Raw genomic sequence first — 16,832 nt, forward strand, 5'->3', positions numbered from 1 at the left:
TCTCCATTGTTTTTTTTTAGCCGGTGACGAGCTGAAAATTTTATATGCAAAGCGGACGGGGAAAAAACGTGACAGTGTCGACAAATTTCGCCGGACCGGCGGGCGAACCCCGGCCATAAAACAGGAATTTCTTTCTCACTTTACGGCGGGCTGCAGTTTTATAGCGAGGGGATGAATTATGTAGCGTCGGCGTGCGTTGCAAAATTGACTCTTTATTTCCACCCCACTTTTTTTTTAAAACGGCACTCGATTCGGTCGCGGCATGTTTTGCGGATACGGTATCGGTGCATTAAAGCGTTTATTTCAAGCATTCGTTTTGTAAATAACGAGCCGGAGAGAAACTATTTTGGAAAACGGCGAAAACATCTATACCCATTCCCTATAATGCTGATTAAATCCACCGGCATCACTTTAAATTTGGATAGCGTTTATTACTAGTAAAACGTTGAGACCCTTGTTCACATTGAGCGCATTTGATTCGTTTTAGCGCAATTTTAACAACTGAATTTCTGATTTTACAATTTAAATAATTTTTAAATAATGATTTTGAATTTGAACGTTTTTGCTTGCAATACTTTCAACATGTAAAATCGGAAAAGTAGATTTATTACTATTGTTTAATTTACTTACAGAATACAATAATTTCAAAGGTCAAACAGTCAAACAGCTTCACTATACTGTATTACCTTTACTTTACTTTGCTTGATTTTCACGTTTCATTCTATTCACGCGCTGTCCTCATGAAAGGTAGCGATCTACCTGACCCCCATCTTTCAGCCACGAATTTTGGTGCGTTTCTTCTGATGTTTTTCCGAGTTTTTTGCCCTTTATTATGTGCCGAAGTAATCTTTATCTCTTCCTACATGACTGAAATATTGAATTTTTCTTTACTTGATGGTGTTCAGTAACTCTTTTTGCTTATGGATTCGTTGAAGCATGCATTCGTACCAACCACAAAATTCCAATCATTGGTCTGATAGAGCAAAACCCACCCCATTTTGTTTGTAAGCTCTCTGAGAGAGATCCGCTTTATTTATGAAAGACTCATGCTCATGAAAGTTTTCCCCGCTTGTTTAGTTCTCGAGGAAACTCCCTTGTTAGCTTCTAGATATGTAATAAACTTCACTTCTCCTCGTCATGACATACCACTGTATATTTACTGGAGTTTTCGAAAAGAGCATTACTTTTACTTTCAATACATTGAGATGCGAATCAAACATTTTGATATGATAAACTACAGAATCTATTATATTTGGTAGGTCTTGCATTTTGACTGCTACAACACTCAACATATCTAATGTGGTTTATTGTTGCTGATTGGTTATTGATCTTAATTCATTCAACAACATAACGAAACCAAAAGTAAATCCAGAACCAAATTTTAAACACATTTTAAATTGCATAAAGTCACTTTAGCTTCAAATGAGAGAAAATCTGATCCACGGGGTGTGGAAATTTCCCATTGGAAAATTTTGATAGGTACTCTCCCTCTGCAACTAGTCAGTTTCCACCACCTGACGTTTAAAAAGATTTTTAAGTTTTTTGGTTAACATAAGATTAAGGGATTATTGGAAGTTATGTTGAGCGGAAAACTGACCAATTTACATCTCAGTAAGTAAAATTCTCTTAATTTAATTTCACGTCAAAGAGTTGACAACTTAATCCACGTTCAAGGTTCAAATCAACTTGGTTAAAGAGATGCCATAAGTTTCATAAGTATCAGCTTGATATAATTCAGTACTATCTACAGAAATATGTTCCGCTGATCCTCTTGCCCATCGCCATTTTGGGATGAAATTTTCTAGAACTTACCAGTACAATTGACACCGAAACTGCCTAAAACAATTTCTTTCTTGCTGGCTTCGAGCTTTTAAGATTAGGACTTTTAAAAAAAATGAATATTCTGAACGGCTACTCTCTGTTGCTGTTGAGAACTGCGAGGCTGCCTTTAAACCAATTTTATTGGAACTCTGCCAGTTAATATAAACAACCAACAACATAACAGCAAAAATATAAACAACCATTTGGGGGAAAAAGAATTTCATAAGCGGGATGGGGACTAAATATATAATTCGGGATTTGACTGAACTGAAAACATCGTGACGGTGTTTTTTTTTAAATTCATTCTTATATCGTTGCCGACGGCAAACAACAGAATGATGAACCCGACAGCAAGTTGGTAAGCTGTGCTAAACGTATCCCAGTTATGATCAACGAGAAAGATATGGGTGCACTACTTGCATCGTCAAACCCAAAGACCTCCCGGAATCGAAAATAAAACGCCCGTCTAGGAGTTACTGCGTTCGTGGGGCATAAATATTCCCTTTCTTCGAGTTTTATGTACGTCTCGACGAGGCCCTTTGCGAATACACAACAACCTATAGCGTCAGTCAATATTCAAATTACTCGCTTTGCGCCGACATGCGACACAGTTCGAATGAACCAAAAGTTAAAAGAAACCTACAAAAATATTGAGGGATCAATCGCGTGGATACATCATCGTCATTTTACATTATCGACGTTCACGTTGAAATCATCATCCGCTTCTATACCGTTTTCTTCGTATCGATTTGACTTTTAAAAATATATTGCGACCTACCTACCCTCTTCAATGCTCATATAAACGAAATTTCTGAACTCTACACACAACTTCTCCAAGAAGATCGAAGATCAGAAAGAACCATGTTATGCATCTCCTGTCATATCATTTACTTATTGAAGTCCTGAAAATTGCGTCTTACAGGTTAATCCTTAATCCTTATCAGATAACGGTTTGGGGTAGTAGCACAAAATATTTATACATTATATTTATATTTTATAGCACAGAATTGTTGCGATAATATCAAAAATTAAACCAAAAGAATTTCTATTTCGAAAGGAACACTAGGTGTCACATATATAATTATCCGCAAAAATCAAATTTACACATTTTATCCGTGGCATAGATTAACCTGCATTAAGAAACTATATTTTATCATCATTGGTGTGGTTGTGATTTTACTCTTAGTTTTTGATCCACGTTTTTCCACGAAACCTTCACACCACGTCGCAAAATGCATTGCATCCCATAAAATATAAAACGATTTTTTTTTCAACGGTTTATTTTGCAAAAAATTGTTACTACCGTAAAGCGATAAAAATTTTACAATCTACCGCGGTTCTCCGTACGTAGAAATGGAAAATTAAATTTAACGCGCAAATACTGAAAATAAAAATGTTTTCTGATTTAATGGGTGTTTGTTTTCAACGTTCATTCCTAGCCGGCCAAAATCTAACGGCTGCATAAATATAGTTAATTAAATTAGGTTATTTGAATGTTGTTTTTGCACAGGGTTTATTGGCTAGCCAATGCAATAAATGCAGTCGCTGCGGTAAAACTCTCCGTGTAGTTTAAAAAATTGGCCAGTATCAAATTTAATAAACTCGTTATTTGAAAGTTATATGGTATAAACACTATGAATTAAGGAACTAAAGGAAGCAAACTTGCAATAAAACGAAAAGTTGAAGGAAAATTAAATCGTATTGGCAGTAGATGTGGACTCGAATTAAATTCTTTTCGCAGGGGCGTATTGTAAATGGCACCACAATACCCGGCTAGGTTACCCGTAGATATTCAGGGTAGTTTAGCTGCTATCACCAAGTCCTAACAAAATGTTGAATTCTGGGCGCCACGTGAATTGTGAATCTACGGTCCGGCTTGGTTACCGCAGCTGAACCAGACTAAACAGCGAAAAGTGAGCTCCCAAATCACGAAAAAGCTCTGCCTGTTCTGTACCTCGGCACCTCCGCAGTGAGCTCAACTTCTTAAATGGGGCAAGAAAATGAAACTCTAAATTTAAGCGAATGAATTTAATTAAAGCTGGAAATAATATAACTAAATTACTAAGTACCTAATTCGGTGAAACTTGCTAAACCAATGCACAATATTATAGCTCGATCAACTAAATTACGGGTGTATCAGGTGATTTTCCTCCAGTTGAAATTAAAAGGTGGGAGAAACTTAGTAAAGTGTGCACCGGGGGTATACAGAGCGCACGCGGAGAACAGTTGCTGTAACGTGCGATAGCAGAGGTTATGTTGGAATAAATCTGGTTACTGCCACTCATACGGGTGCGTCACAACAGGGGGGGGGTCACTTATAGCATTAACAAAATCCCATATAACTAACGGTACCTCACATGCTTCATAGTTTCATGTCCCGTTGCATTACTGTCCTTGGCTTCCACCGCTCGCCACGTCCTAGCCCAAGTGTTTGTAGGCGGAATACGTATACAGTGCACGGGGCTCGGCCAATAAGTGGGTCACAGCGCACAATCCAACAATAGCAAGTCCGGACACAGTGCACTGGCAGGCTCCGTGCCAATCAGTGGGTCACAGCTCCACAAATCCAACAAAAGCAAACCAGGACAAGCGGGACACGCGGAAAAACCGGGAAGGAGGGAAGAAAAAAAAAACCTAAAACAAGCGTCTCTATAAACACTACCCCCCTAACAGCATAGAATTAGAAAACAGTGCCAGATTAGAGCAAGGTTAACCTACCTCGGCCACGAGAGTTTTCTTAACGGGGGGACCAACGATGTCGGGTGCCCCTAGGAGTCTTTATCGGGACTTGGACGGCAGATAAATCCCCTCTCGGGAAACTTGTGCACCCAAGCAACAAGTCGCAGTAGCCGCAGCGGAAGGCTCGATCCCCGAACTCGAGAAATTTCCAACCAATATTCCAATGACCTTCACCAGGCTTCTGCCGCCATCAAATCCATCGAGGAAAAAGGAGTCCCAAAACCCCGTTGACCACCTTAAATATAAATCCTCCGCCACACAAAATTGGAGGGAATCGAGGCCTGAGAATAGGAACCGATCCAAAACTAGCAAAACAACATAACCCTAGGCACAATACCAACCTAACACTTCCAAACCAATACTTCGGAAATCCGGAACAGAACTACTACGGACTTCGATAGAAAAATCTACTGCTTCGCTGTAAAGCAGCTATGTATAACGTTAAAAAAACAAAAACCCATTAGGAACAAATCCGAATTTGTAATTTTCGGGAACTATGCAACCAGTATTTTACCAACCCAGAGATGCCGCGCTACGCCGCTAATCGGGGTTAGCCACGTTCACTAAGGACTCTCGCCCAAATGATACGACAGTCCTAATCTTTCATAAATTAATATCTTAAATGCGGTAATAAAGGGTAATAATAAAACGGAACCGTGACAAGCTATTAAATAGACGAAGAATCGACTATATATAATTTTCTTTTCATATAAATGTCACTTAAGAAAGGTGATAATCAAGATCCACATAATCAAGATCACATTGCTAGTGCTGCAGTTTATCTAAAAAAGAAAATGTGTTCTAATGCTGTTGTTAAAAGGAGATGACAGCTTTTAATAAAGAGGTCATCAAGTCAATGAAAATTCAAAAATTTTCCACCCTAACGGGAACATAGCCCTAGAAATTTCCAGTCAAATGTGCCGCTATCCAACGAACTTCGAGGATGAGAATTCATTCTGCAATCAAACGACCACCCAAAAGTCCGAAACAAATCCAATATGATCGAGTTTACGACCTCACTGTATAATATAAGGCCGGAACATTTTCTCAATTACCATAAAACGCCCTCGTCACGCAAAGCCTCAACGTCGTCGTCATGCGAGCGGACAAGAAACTGATAGAAATTATTAATTTTTACGACACAATTTCACCGTAAACTCGAGATTACTTCAATTCGCGACTCCCAAGATCGCAGTAAAGTACGTTACGTCACCGGGTAATGTTTACAAAACCCCTGCCGGGACCGGGAACGCTCGAACCCGGGTGTAATACCTCCCCGGGCGGTGGACACACGGTTAACCCTTTGGCCCATTTTCCCAGATAAAGCCAGTTTTGCCGTATGATATATGGGCTTTGCGGAGCTTCAAGTTGCCGCAACAAATATCGAGCTTTTGATCACAACTTGAGAATGACCACTTTGGATGATAAACGGCTCACCAAGTTTCGAACAATTACAATTAATCTTGATGATTGGGGTTTATTTTATCAATCGGTAACCCCCCAATAACGTTTCCGCGTTGCCGTCATTAACAGCAAAATAATCTCGTTTTGACGAAGACTATTTTTATTCGAGATTAAAGTCACTTTACCTTGAAGTTTTTTAAATACAACATATATTTCAGGATAAAACGGGAGTCTTTATTGGAACTGAAATTTTAGGTCATACCTAACGTTTTAGACAAAATTGCTATAAAAAAAAGATTTTCCTCTAATTTTCTAAGTAATGACGTCTACACCCACCACCGTCCGCCGGTGGAAATCTTGAGATATTAAAATTACAGAATACGGAGGAAATATTAGAATTTAGTTTCATTCATCATCTAAGGATGACAGGACAAATGAAATTACAGATTTGTAGCTAAGGCAGCCCTTTAGTTTCGCCACTCATTGACAGAAAGAAGTTTAAATAAACCGGATAATTAACGTTTCAGTATTTAGATTTGCTTTTAATGTTTTGTTTATTATTATTATTATTATTATTATTATTATAAATATAAAAATCATGATGTGCGACAATTATTATTTATAATGCAAGCTGAAGTTCCGCAGATTCTGCATAAATGCTATCGTAAGCAGTGTGTCCCACGTGGTATATACGTATATATTATTGTGTAATTGACACCAACATAGGCCGTAGCGTCAACAAATCTTTTATTAAGACTTCCTCGTTATCAGAATCCGTGCAAAAGTCTGTCACCCCCCGGATTCAGGATTACCCATTCGGCCTATTGTCAGGACCATTGGTGGTTCTCCAACATATTTCTTAGCAAAATATCTAGCTGATATATTAATACCCTTACTGAAACTGATAGTGTCGCACTTAATTCCTATTATTTTATTGAGAAAATGAATATTATTATTACAGAAGATCCACACTACATTCTGATTAGTTTAGACGTAGAATCCTTCTTTACTAAACCATTATTTCAGATATATTAAAATCAGAGAGTCTGGAACCAAGCCTTCTCATCGTAATTGAAAAATACTTGTCTGGAACATATTTTTCTTGTGCCAAATTTGTGAACAAACTTCTGGAACAGCTATGGGTTCTCCATTATGATGTCATTGCGAATATATTTATGGAAGCCTTTGACAAAAGGCTCGTGACATCTTCCATCAAAAGCCGAAATTATGGAACCGCTATTGATGATACTTTGGTATTTGGCATCATGATAAACAATACCTCCAAGATTTTAACATAGGTTCTACCATTGAATTAGAAACTAACAATAAGCTCCCATTCTTAAATCAGGCCTAACATTGGGTCATTTTGTTTACAGAAAACCTACGCACGCAGACCGATACCTTAATGCATTGTCACATCACCATTCTTCTCAAAAATCATCGGGTATCAACTCTCATCTGTACAGAGCCTTAAAACTATCTCAACCCGAGTCACTGAACCCCGAATTAAAACACCTTATGTCTGCTCTTCTCCCTAATAATTTCCACATCAGAGATATTAAGCGTTCCATCACAAAATACACTTCAACACAACCTTCTAAAGACGACGAGTTCGAAGGCAACCCCACACTTGGCACTGTTGTCCTGTTACATTCAAAACTTTATTGAGCACATATCAAAAGTTCTCAAGAAATATAACGTAAAACGCAGATTTACCACTTGTTCAAAAATCTTTCATTATCTTCGATCCGCCAGTGACAAAATTCCGTTTGACGTTTACAGTATTCTGTGCATATGCGGCGAATACATTGGCGAGACAGCACAAAAAATATCAATTAGGCTCAAAGAACATAAAAGAGCCTCGAGCCGAATCTATACAAATCTATAATCAACCAGACAAACAATCTTAACCGCGACTCAGGTCTACCTTTCATCAATATGGGAATCAGTCATCCGACACAATCTTCGTGTCCCTCCTGTAGCTCCGCCCCCCTTCAAACAATATATACGCAGGTACAGAGTAGAATGCCAGTTTCAGTTTAGCTCCGAAGAAGTCAACAGGATAATTGTCGAAACGTTAGCAAGTTTGATGACGCGGGAGGAGTCCAGAAGATTGGTAAATATTATTACAGTAACCTGTGGATGTTTCTTTGAAAAAAAAATAGAATGAAACTTTCGGAAACATTTTGAAGAACTCAATTTACAGTACTTTTTTTTGTGTCGGGTGTAGACTCTTCATCGCTAATTAATTAATCCTACAATAATTAAGTAGTTACTACAAATTCATTGCACTAACATAGGCGAAGTCAATGCTTTAATTGCTTTCAAAAATTTCTCCCGGGCGTTGCAAGCTGCAAAATCCTCTAAAGTATATTGCGCGCCTTTTAACTTCCGATCTTAATCTCAGGTCCGAAGCGGAGCCCTCGCGCACCATAGAAAGTTGTCGTCCGAATCGCAAGATTTAGATTTAACTTTGCAATAATCCGAAGCAAAAACATACGCCCCCGAACATCGACTGTTTCAAAGTTAGTCCGAAATATAAAGTTTGCGGACCCTGCCCGTCGCGACTCCACGATCGATTGTTCCGGGCGCTAAACTCGCGACGAAATTGCGTTTCCTCGGTAAACCAAATTAAATTCTTTGTCCTTCCGATTGCTACCGGGTGCGGCTACGCAACCCTCTACGGGGCAAGTCAAGAAAACTAATAATGCGGACGTAAACAACTTAGGCCGCGCTGTAATCGTCCCCTAACGGAATCGTGTTTTATGAAAACGCCGGGGAATAAAAATGTAGTAATGACGTCACGTAAGATGTCGAAATGGTAAAATGTCCGCATCGCGATCGGGCTAGACAATATCTCGCGGTAATAAAAGGCGGCCCAGCGATTGGAACACCTTCGGGCACGTAACTATTTCATATAAAAAGACGGGGTTTATTGCCAGCGCTTTCGCGCCGTTGGGAATACCCGCCGAGGTTTGCGCCCACGCCAGGGCCGAACTAGCCCTTTAATATACTTGTAACTATCGTCGATCTTTGTTTAACCGCCGACGCCGTTGGCGGTTAAACAAAGATCGTAAGAAAGTGATTTTCTTGGCCGACCCATTGGAACTGTTGTTCAAACTTTAGCTGGTAATCCAACCCTGCCGATTCACCTTTGCTGTAAAGCAAAGGAAAAAGATACGGCTGATTCTTTCGCTAGAATTCCGCCCTATTAACACCTCTTGTATCCCCGTTGGCTCGGCGTTGGTTATTATTAGAAGTTTATACGATTCTATTGTTAAGATAACAATTTTACGGAGGCGTCTCAGGGGAATGATTGTCAGAGAGCGTTAGATAAACTTATATGTTATACTCGAGACAATCTGAAAGGACCTGAAAGTGCAATAAAAATGGATCTTTTAACCCTGTACTCTACATATTATATGTAGTTGCATATTGAAAATTTTACTTGATACGGTTTTTGTGATGTATGCAGATGATCTTTCCTTGGTGTTGTCGTGTGGAAATGACGATGACCTCTCGGAGAAGCCAACAGAGATTGATGGCATGGTTTGGAAAAATTTATTTGTATTTCAACGCAAGCAAAACCCAAACTATAAGGTTTCATAACTATCAGAAACATTGTGATAATTTTAATATCTGCTCAGGCAAGGCAATCACAAGTGGGGATAATGTAAGTGGAGTCTCTTTGTGATACTCTTATTTCAACTCTAAATAGAGTTTACACTATTTAGAGTTGAAATAAGAGTATCACAAAGAGACTCCACTCACATTATCCCCACTTGTGATTGCCTTGCCTAAGCAGATATTAAAATTATAACAATGTTTCTGATAGTTATGAAACCTTATAGTTCGGGTTTTTTCATAAATCTTCTTACTCATTTTATACTATGCGAAGGTGGAGTCCCGTTAAGAGATCAATTTGTGGGATGCATCTGTAAATGCCGATAAAGTATTTTTGACTCTAAAACGTATATTAAAGAATATTGCACCCATTTCCAAGTTTTCATCTGTAGGGGTTTATTTGCCCAGTATCGAAAATATTTTTTGAGTAAATGTGTATATATTTTAAATATAAATAAATAATAAAATAGATATTTTTATTATTATTATTATCAGCAGTGAGGTTGGAATGTGCGATCGCACGCCAAGAAGGTCCAACTTGGTTGACATTATTTTCCGACATTGGAAAATGCGCTATTATTGCTTTACTTAGCTAGAAATAAAATAAAATTTGTTTCCTCTTCCTACCTTTTTACCTGGTATTAAAATACCCATAAAATTAATGCACATAATCACTTTAAAGTATTATTGCAAGACTTTTTTAATTGTCTCTGATTTAACAACAATGTCAGACGATGTTGAAAACTGTTTAAAACTTTTATTGCAGGTGATTACTCTCTGGACATCTATCCGGTGATGCTGGACGACGACGCGAAATACGAATGCCAAGTGTCGCCCGGACCATTGGGTCAACCGGGAATCAGAAGCCATTTCGCAACTCTAACCGTGTTAGTACCGCCAGATCCTCCTAAAATCGTACAAGGAGATTACATGGTCACGACCGAAGACAGAGAAATAGAGCTAGAGTGTATCAGTTACGGGGGAAAACCGGCTGCGGAAATCACATGGATAGATGGTCACGGTAAGTTCTGTTAACAATAGTGAAGAATATATATATTTCTCATTATCCCATAAAACAGTTTGATTGTGTCGGATACAGATAAAAACTGAGCAGTTAGCCCGCTCACATTTTAGAAATAGCCATTTTGTAACATTAGAAAACAATATATGAACAAATTTACTTGGTTCACATATGATATATAATGGTAAGACTGTAAGCCCAGGTCGACATTAAGAAGCGTACTTAGAAAAATAATGTCAGAAATGTAGAATCAAGGAAAGGGGTGTATCCACCAGATACTAAGCGTGGAGATATCTGTAATCTGACGAAAGAATCTCGAGCTTAGAATTCTCTAGAACTTTTTTAAAGGACCTGAAATATCCAGAATGCAAAGGCTTTTATAATTAAAGTAACGAAAACGTTTTGGATGCAATATTATAAAACTTAAAATACTTTGGTGTTTATTAAACTTATAGCACGACTGACTTTCTTATAAAACTATGAAAAAATTATAAAGTTTTTTACAAAGTCCTTATATCCCTATATCCTTTACCATACAATTAAATTAATTTGAGTCGATCGGTTAGTTAAAAAAGGTCTCATGACGAAGAGTGTACGTCCGGTTCATAAAGTCCATTTGCTCGTTCGAAAATCTGGCGGTGTCATAACAGGTGCGTGTACGGTCAGATTTTGGATTGCCTCTCGTGCCGAGCAACAGTTGGACGTAACAATTTTAACAGAAATATAGTTACGGGCTTTGCGGTGAGAAGCCAAAATGGGATTATTCGCAGATGCGGATATCGCTGACAGTAATGTTTATTAAATATTGTTTTCCCGTGGATTCCTGGTTTAGCTACCATTGGATTGTATAAAAGTTTTAATTGATCGATGCCGGTCGGTGAATTGACAATTTTAAGTCTAAATTGAAAAACCGTACATAGTATTGGTCAAAAATGACCGCATGAAATAAATCATTCACCGGATTAACTGTCAAGTCGATATCGGATTTTCAAATATTCATACTTTGGCGTGCAGGATCGATTTTAAAAGTGGCCTCACGCAAATTTACATTGGTTCAATGGCGTCGAATTTTTTTTCAGGTAACGTACTAACGGAGGGTATAGAATACCTGGTTGAAGAACTCCCGGACCATCGGAGGTACACGGCCAAATCGATATTGAAACTCACCCCGCGGAAAGTACACCACAACACGACGTTCACGTGTCAAGCGCAGAACACGGCCGAGAGGACGCACAGATCTGCCAAATTAAAGCTCGAAGTAAGTTGGGAAAAATTGAATTAAATTTGTTGAATGTAATAAACGGTTGGCAGCCGTTTGTATTATATTCAACATTCTGTGGTTCAGCGGCGTATTCTACCATTCTGCCATTTATAAAATTTTAAAGTAACTTTGTGAAAAAACTGTCTAGAGAGAGATTATGTATGGCTTCAAGTTCGAGTTCCATTCAAAAGCCTTATTGGACGCGTTTTCCAGATCCACATAATGATTATTAATTCGTGTTCCAAGAAAATTGATTTTTTTTGCCTTTGAAAGTTAAACATGTGTTTATTTCATTCCACTTCTTATCTTCTACAGCGAACAGATGCTTTAGAAGTGCAAAATGAGTGTAATCTTCTTTTACAGCTCTTCTGCGTAAGAATTTAATGCCGTATAACGACATTTTACACTTCGTTTGGATTTTGTTATAGCGTCTTTCCGTGTTTTCGGTATTACTATTGTGGCATACGTCCTACAAGACTATGATTGTGGTGCGCAAGTGTTGGGTGTGCAAAAAACAGGTGTTCAAATTAAAAATCAACAATTCTCCACGCTGTCTACACCCGCCTCAGACTTCACTATTGCCTTGCCTTGGATACAAGCTGCAGAAGCTCCCATTGTTTCTTCTGTGAATTGTTATAGTTGCTCTCGCATATATAATTTGCAATTTGGAATAATAAAATATAACATAATGAATAGAATAATATCTTTGATGGCAAACAACCCATATTAAAATTTCGAAACTTTCGCTGACGGAGAGCACAGTGTCCGCCAAGAAATAAATGGAGCCTCAGAGAACAGGTTCAAACTTGCATTGGCTATGTAGCAGATTGCCAAGAGTCAAACTAAACATTCTAGCCTGTTGGCGAGAGTTGAAAGACAATAAATTAGAAATGTAGAGCCAGCAAAACTATCATATTCACATACATAACATGCGTTATATAACATAACATAACATACGGAATTATTTGCTGGGGAAATGTACGTCAAGTAGGTCAAATATTGATTGCACAAAAGGAACTGTTAGACCTATGATTAAGTGCAGTCAAAATTATGTCTTTTCAATATTTATAAATGTTACAAAAAGGCAAACAATCTCAGTAAAACAGAACTGCAATACACAAAACTTGCTATGAGTGCTGTAAAAAAGACATGTTTACAGATACAGTCTAATATTTTTCAAGAAAAAATATGCATATTTTATCACGGGCAATTGTTTTTATTGACTTTAAGACGTTGTTAGATACTTGCTTAATGGAGATTTAGATCACTATTATTAGTCAAATTTATTATTAGCTACCTGAATAATTCCGACAGAAAATTTATATTTCTATTTTTAATTTACATTTTTTCATTGATAAAGTCACAAACGTAAGATTTTCTTTTTGAAATTATCTGTACAAAAAATAGTAATCAAAAAACTGAAATAAAAGTCTATTTAATTTTATAAATTTGGAAAGATAGTAGGTCCTCCTGTTTCTATATTATTATGCATTTGCTTGTTGGGGTTTCCTTTTAAAGTTTTGCTTGTTTCTTTCACATACTATTTCGCTTTTTAGAGTTGAATACCGCAGTGTATCATTAATTACTGAATAATGTTTATGGTAATTAAATCGAGAACAATGCTTAGCTTGATGACGCAGCGGTCCTGTACATAAGTAGGAGAGAGTTCAGAACTCCTAAATACTACCTACTAAAAAAATCCTAATTGCTTACGTGTTTTTAAGTTTACATATAATAATAGGCAAAATAATCTGGAAATTACTATTGGTTATTTATTACTTCAATTATAATATTTCTGTGATTAGCCCCAAAAAATATTTGATGTTACTTCCTCCCAGCTTTCTATCAAACATAATCGATACAGTAAATGGAGTTGTGTCGTTCGCTGTTCTAATATTCGATCCATCAAACATCCGATTTCCGAAGACGCCTTAATCAAAGTCACTGTTTGCGTTTTGTATTAACGTGAAAAATTCCTTTAGGTAGGAGGGTTTTATTTGCTGGAGAGCTTTTTCTCTTTCGGAATCCAGCGCAAACATTGATCGATCGTTTGGCGTTATTTTTACCGGAATTCCCCGTAAAATTTTCCGTTTCGTCAACTAACGCTACAAGTGGCACTCATTGCAAGAGGACTAACCATTAAATTCTTAAGCTACTTTCATTGTCCGGTATTGCAAAATTCTTTCTTTTTTTTGAGTGTAGGTATGGATATGGAAAATGGTGCGTCACAGGCGACCCGGTAGTCCTGATAAAACACTTTTAAAAAGCACAGCATTTTATTTATTTTAAATAGTAAAAAAACATAATATTCTTCGACATCGGAGGAACTGTCATCTCTTCTTGACGTTATAATTAACGAATTGAGGGCCAGATCGGTCCAGTAGTGAAGGTCTAACTTTTTCTGCTTTCCTTTAATGACATGCTGCACTTCTTCTCGCCTCTTCGCTAATTAGGCACTTCTCTCACTTCTTCAGTGGCTTGATCAAATAGTTTCAGATCTTTCATTTTGAATGTCGTGTTGCGTCCCTGCTAAAACCCATATAAGTTCTGAAAAATGTAGTTTGTAACTCACCCAACATACATCAATCTTTGTGGACGACATTTACATAGAACTTTATATTTAGGGGCACACAAATACAAACGGAAAAACATTCTTCAAAGCTAACTAACCAACTAAACTAACCAAAATAACAAACAAATAAGTAACAAATTACAATATTGATCCTACATACAGACATATATTCGTCTAAAGTATAAAAACCATGCTGCAGTAGGTAATTCTTGATAGACATACTTTTGACACTGGAATTGAAAAACTTATGACATGAAATGGCAAATCCGGTCTATTCCTGTGCAATAAGTGACCTAAAAGCTGGTTTAGCAGTGAAAGTCAATTGCAATAGTTCTTCCGGAAGTAATTTTTCAAAGAAACTTCCACACTATTTACACTATTTACAAATTGTCCTCCTGCCTTGGTTGTTGATTTATCGGACTGGCTCGCATCCTCCTCTACCAATGGAGGGGCACGATATTGGTTAAACCAAACCTTCTCATCTTAATTGAAAAATGCTTGTCTGGAACATATTTTTCTTATAACAGTCAAATGTTTGAACAAACATCGGGAACAGCAAAAATCATCGGTTATCAACCCTCTTATTTACAGATTAGTAAAACTATTTCAACCCGAGTCACTGAACCGAGATTTAAAACACTACATTTGCTCTTCTCTCTTAAACGTTGCGTCATAAAATACACTTCAAAAGTTCTCAAGAAATATAACGTCAAAAACAGATTTACCACTTGTCCAGAAATCTCTCAACATCTTTGATCAAAGAATATATTGGAGGGATCGAACGAAAAATATCAATTAGGTTCAAAGAAAATGAAAGAGCATTAAGACTACGACAAATCAACTCATCAGCAGGTGCCCAACACAATCACTAATCCGGACACGAAATCTTACATGGCATCAATTCTTCTACCAACGAAAAATCCGAGAATCTATAGAAATCTATCAGCAACCAGACAATCTTAACCTCGATTCAGACAATGTTCATGTCCCTCCTTTAGCTCTGCTCCCACTTAAATAATATATAAGGTTGTTCGGAAAGTCATTTCGTTTTTTCCCGTCAGAGGACTTAATTACGTTTTTTCGAAACCAACTTCACACTTAAGCCACATAACCATTATATGTCTTGAGAGCTGATATTGCAAGGCTTGTGTGTGAAAAAGTTCTATTAATTCTACGCAGTAGTTTTTGGTTGGTGCCCTTTTAAATATGGAGAGCAATAAGCAGCATTTTCGTCATATTTTACTTTTTTACTTCAGAAAAGGTAAAAATGCTGTCCTAGCGAGAAAAAAATTGACGGATGTGTATGGAGAAGGCGTGTTAACAGTACGCCAGTGCCAGAACTGGTTTGCAAAATTTCGATCCGGCAATTTTGATGTCGAAGATGCACCACGGTCTGGAAGGCCGGTCGAAGCTGACAAAGGTGCGATAAAGGCATTAGTTGATGCAAATCGGCGAATAACCACACGAGAGATCGGTGAGAGATTAAATTTGTCGAATTCGACTGTTTATGGCCATTTGAAAGGCATGGGCTTAACCTCGAAGCTCGATGTGTGGGTGCCCCATATCCTTACGGAGCGAAATTTGTGTCGTCGCGTTGACGTGTGTGATTGGCTCCTCAAACGTCAAGAAAATGATCCATTTTTGAAGCGGATTATTACTGGGGACGAAAAATGGGTTGTATACAACAATGTTAAACGCAAGAGGTCATGGAGCAGAAAAGATGAACCGGCTCAAAGCGTGTCAAAAGCCAACATTCACCAAAAAAAGGTGATGCTCTCCGTTTGGTGGGATGTCAAAGAAATCGTTTTTTTTGAGCTTTTGCCGGACAATACAACGATTAATTCAGAAGTCTATTGTCATCAACTGGACAAATTGACTGATTCACTTAAAGAGAAGAGGCCCGAATTAATCAACAGGAAGGGTGTAGTGTTCCACCAGGATAATGCGAGACCTCACACAAGTTTGGTCACTCGCCAAAAACTTTTACAGCTTGAATGGGACGTACTGCCTTTCATGTTCCCCAAAAAAAACCAAATGACTTTCCGAACAACCCAATATAAACAGGTACAAAGTAGAAAACGAAGAATTCTTGTCTAGTCCAATCGCGTTTTCCATCGATAGTGGCTCCTTTCACTTGCAAACAACTTTCAACAAAACCGAAATAAATGATGGCTTTCTAGATCGCTCTCTCAACTCACATTCTGTTCAAGAGCAAAAATGATTCTAAAGATCTTATGTTTCTGTGAATTTCCTTAAAGTTTAATACCATATGGCACATATGAACCACGACCCTTTTGAGTTGTCTCAAGACATATATTTGAGTAAAAACCTTGAAGTGCACATAATCTGATTGAGGTTGCCAGACCAAATATGTATCCAATATGACACCA

The 16,832-nt window shown here is 37.7% G+C and overlaps 1 protein-coding gene across 1 annotated transcript in view; it reads left to right on the forward strand.

Moving 5' to 3' along the window:
• The window catches only part of LOC132698056 (irregular chiasm C-roughest protein), a 243,869-nt gene that overhangs the window by 201,366 nt on the left and 25,671 nt on the right, over positions 1-16,832 (forward strand). Inside the window, exons 5-6 of the mRNA XM_060663905.1 lie at positions 10,355-10,609; positions 11,689-11,867. Of these exons, the coding sequence (XP_060519888.1) occupies positions 10,355-10,609; positions 11,689-11,867 (434 nt within the window). The remainder of the gene's footprint in view (positions 1-10,354; positions 10,610-11,688; positions 11,868-16,832) is intronic.

Source organism: Cylas formicarius, unplaced genomic scaffold (genome assembly GCF_029955315.1).
Source record: "Cylas formicarius isolate icCylForm1 unplaced genomic scaffold, icCylForm1.1 PGA_scaffold_2__14_contigs__length_35257938, whole genome shotgun sequence".
NCBI classification, from domain to species: Eukaryota; Metazoa; Arthropoda; class Insecta; order Coleoptera; family Brentidae; genus Cylas; species Cylas formicarius.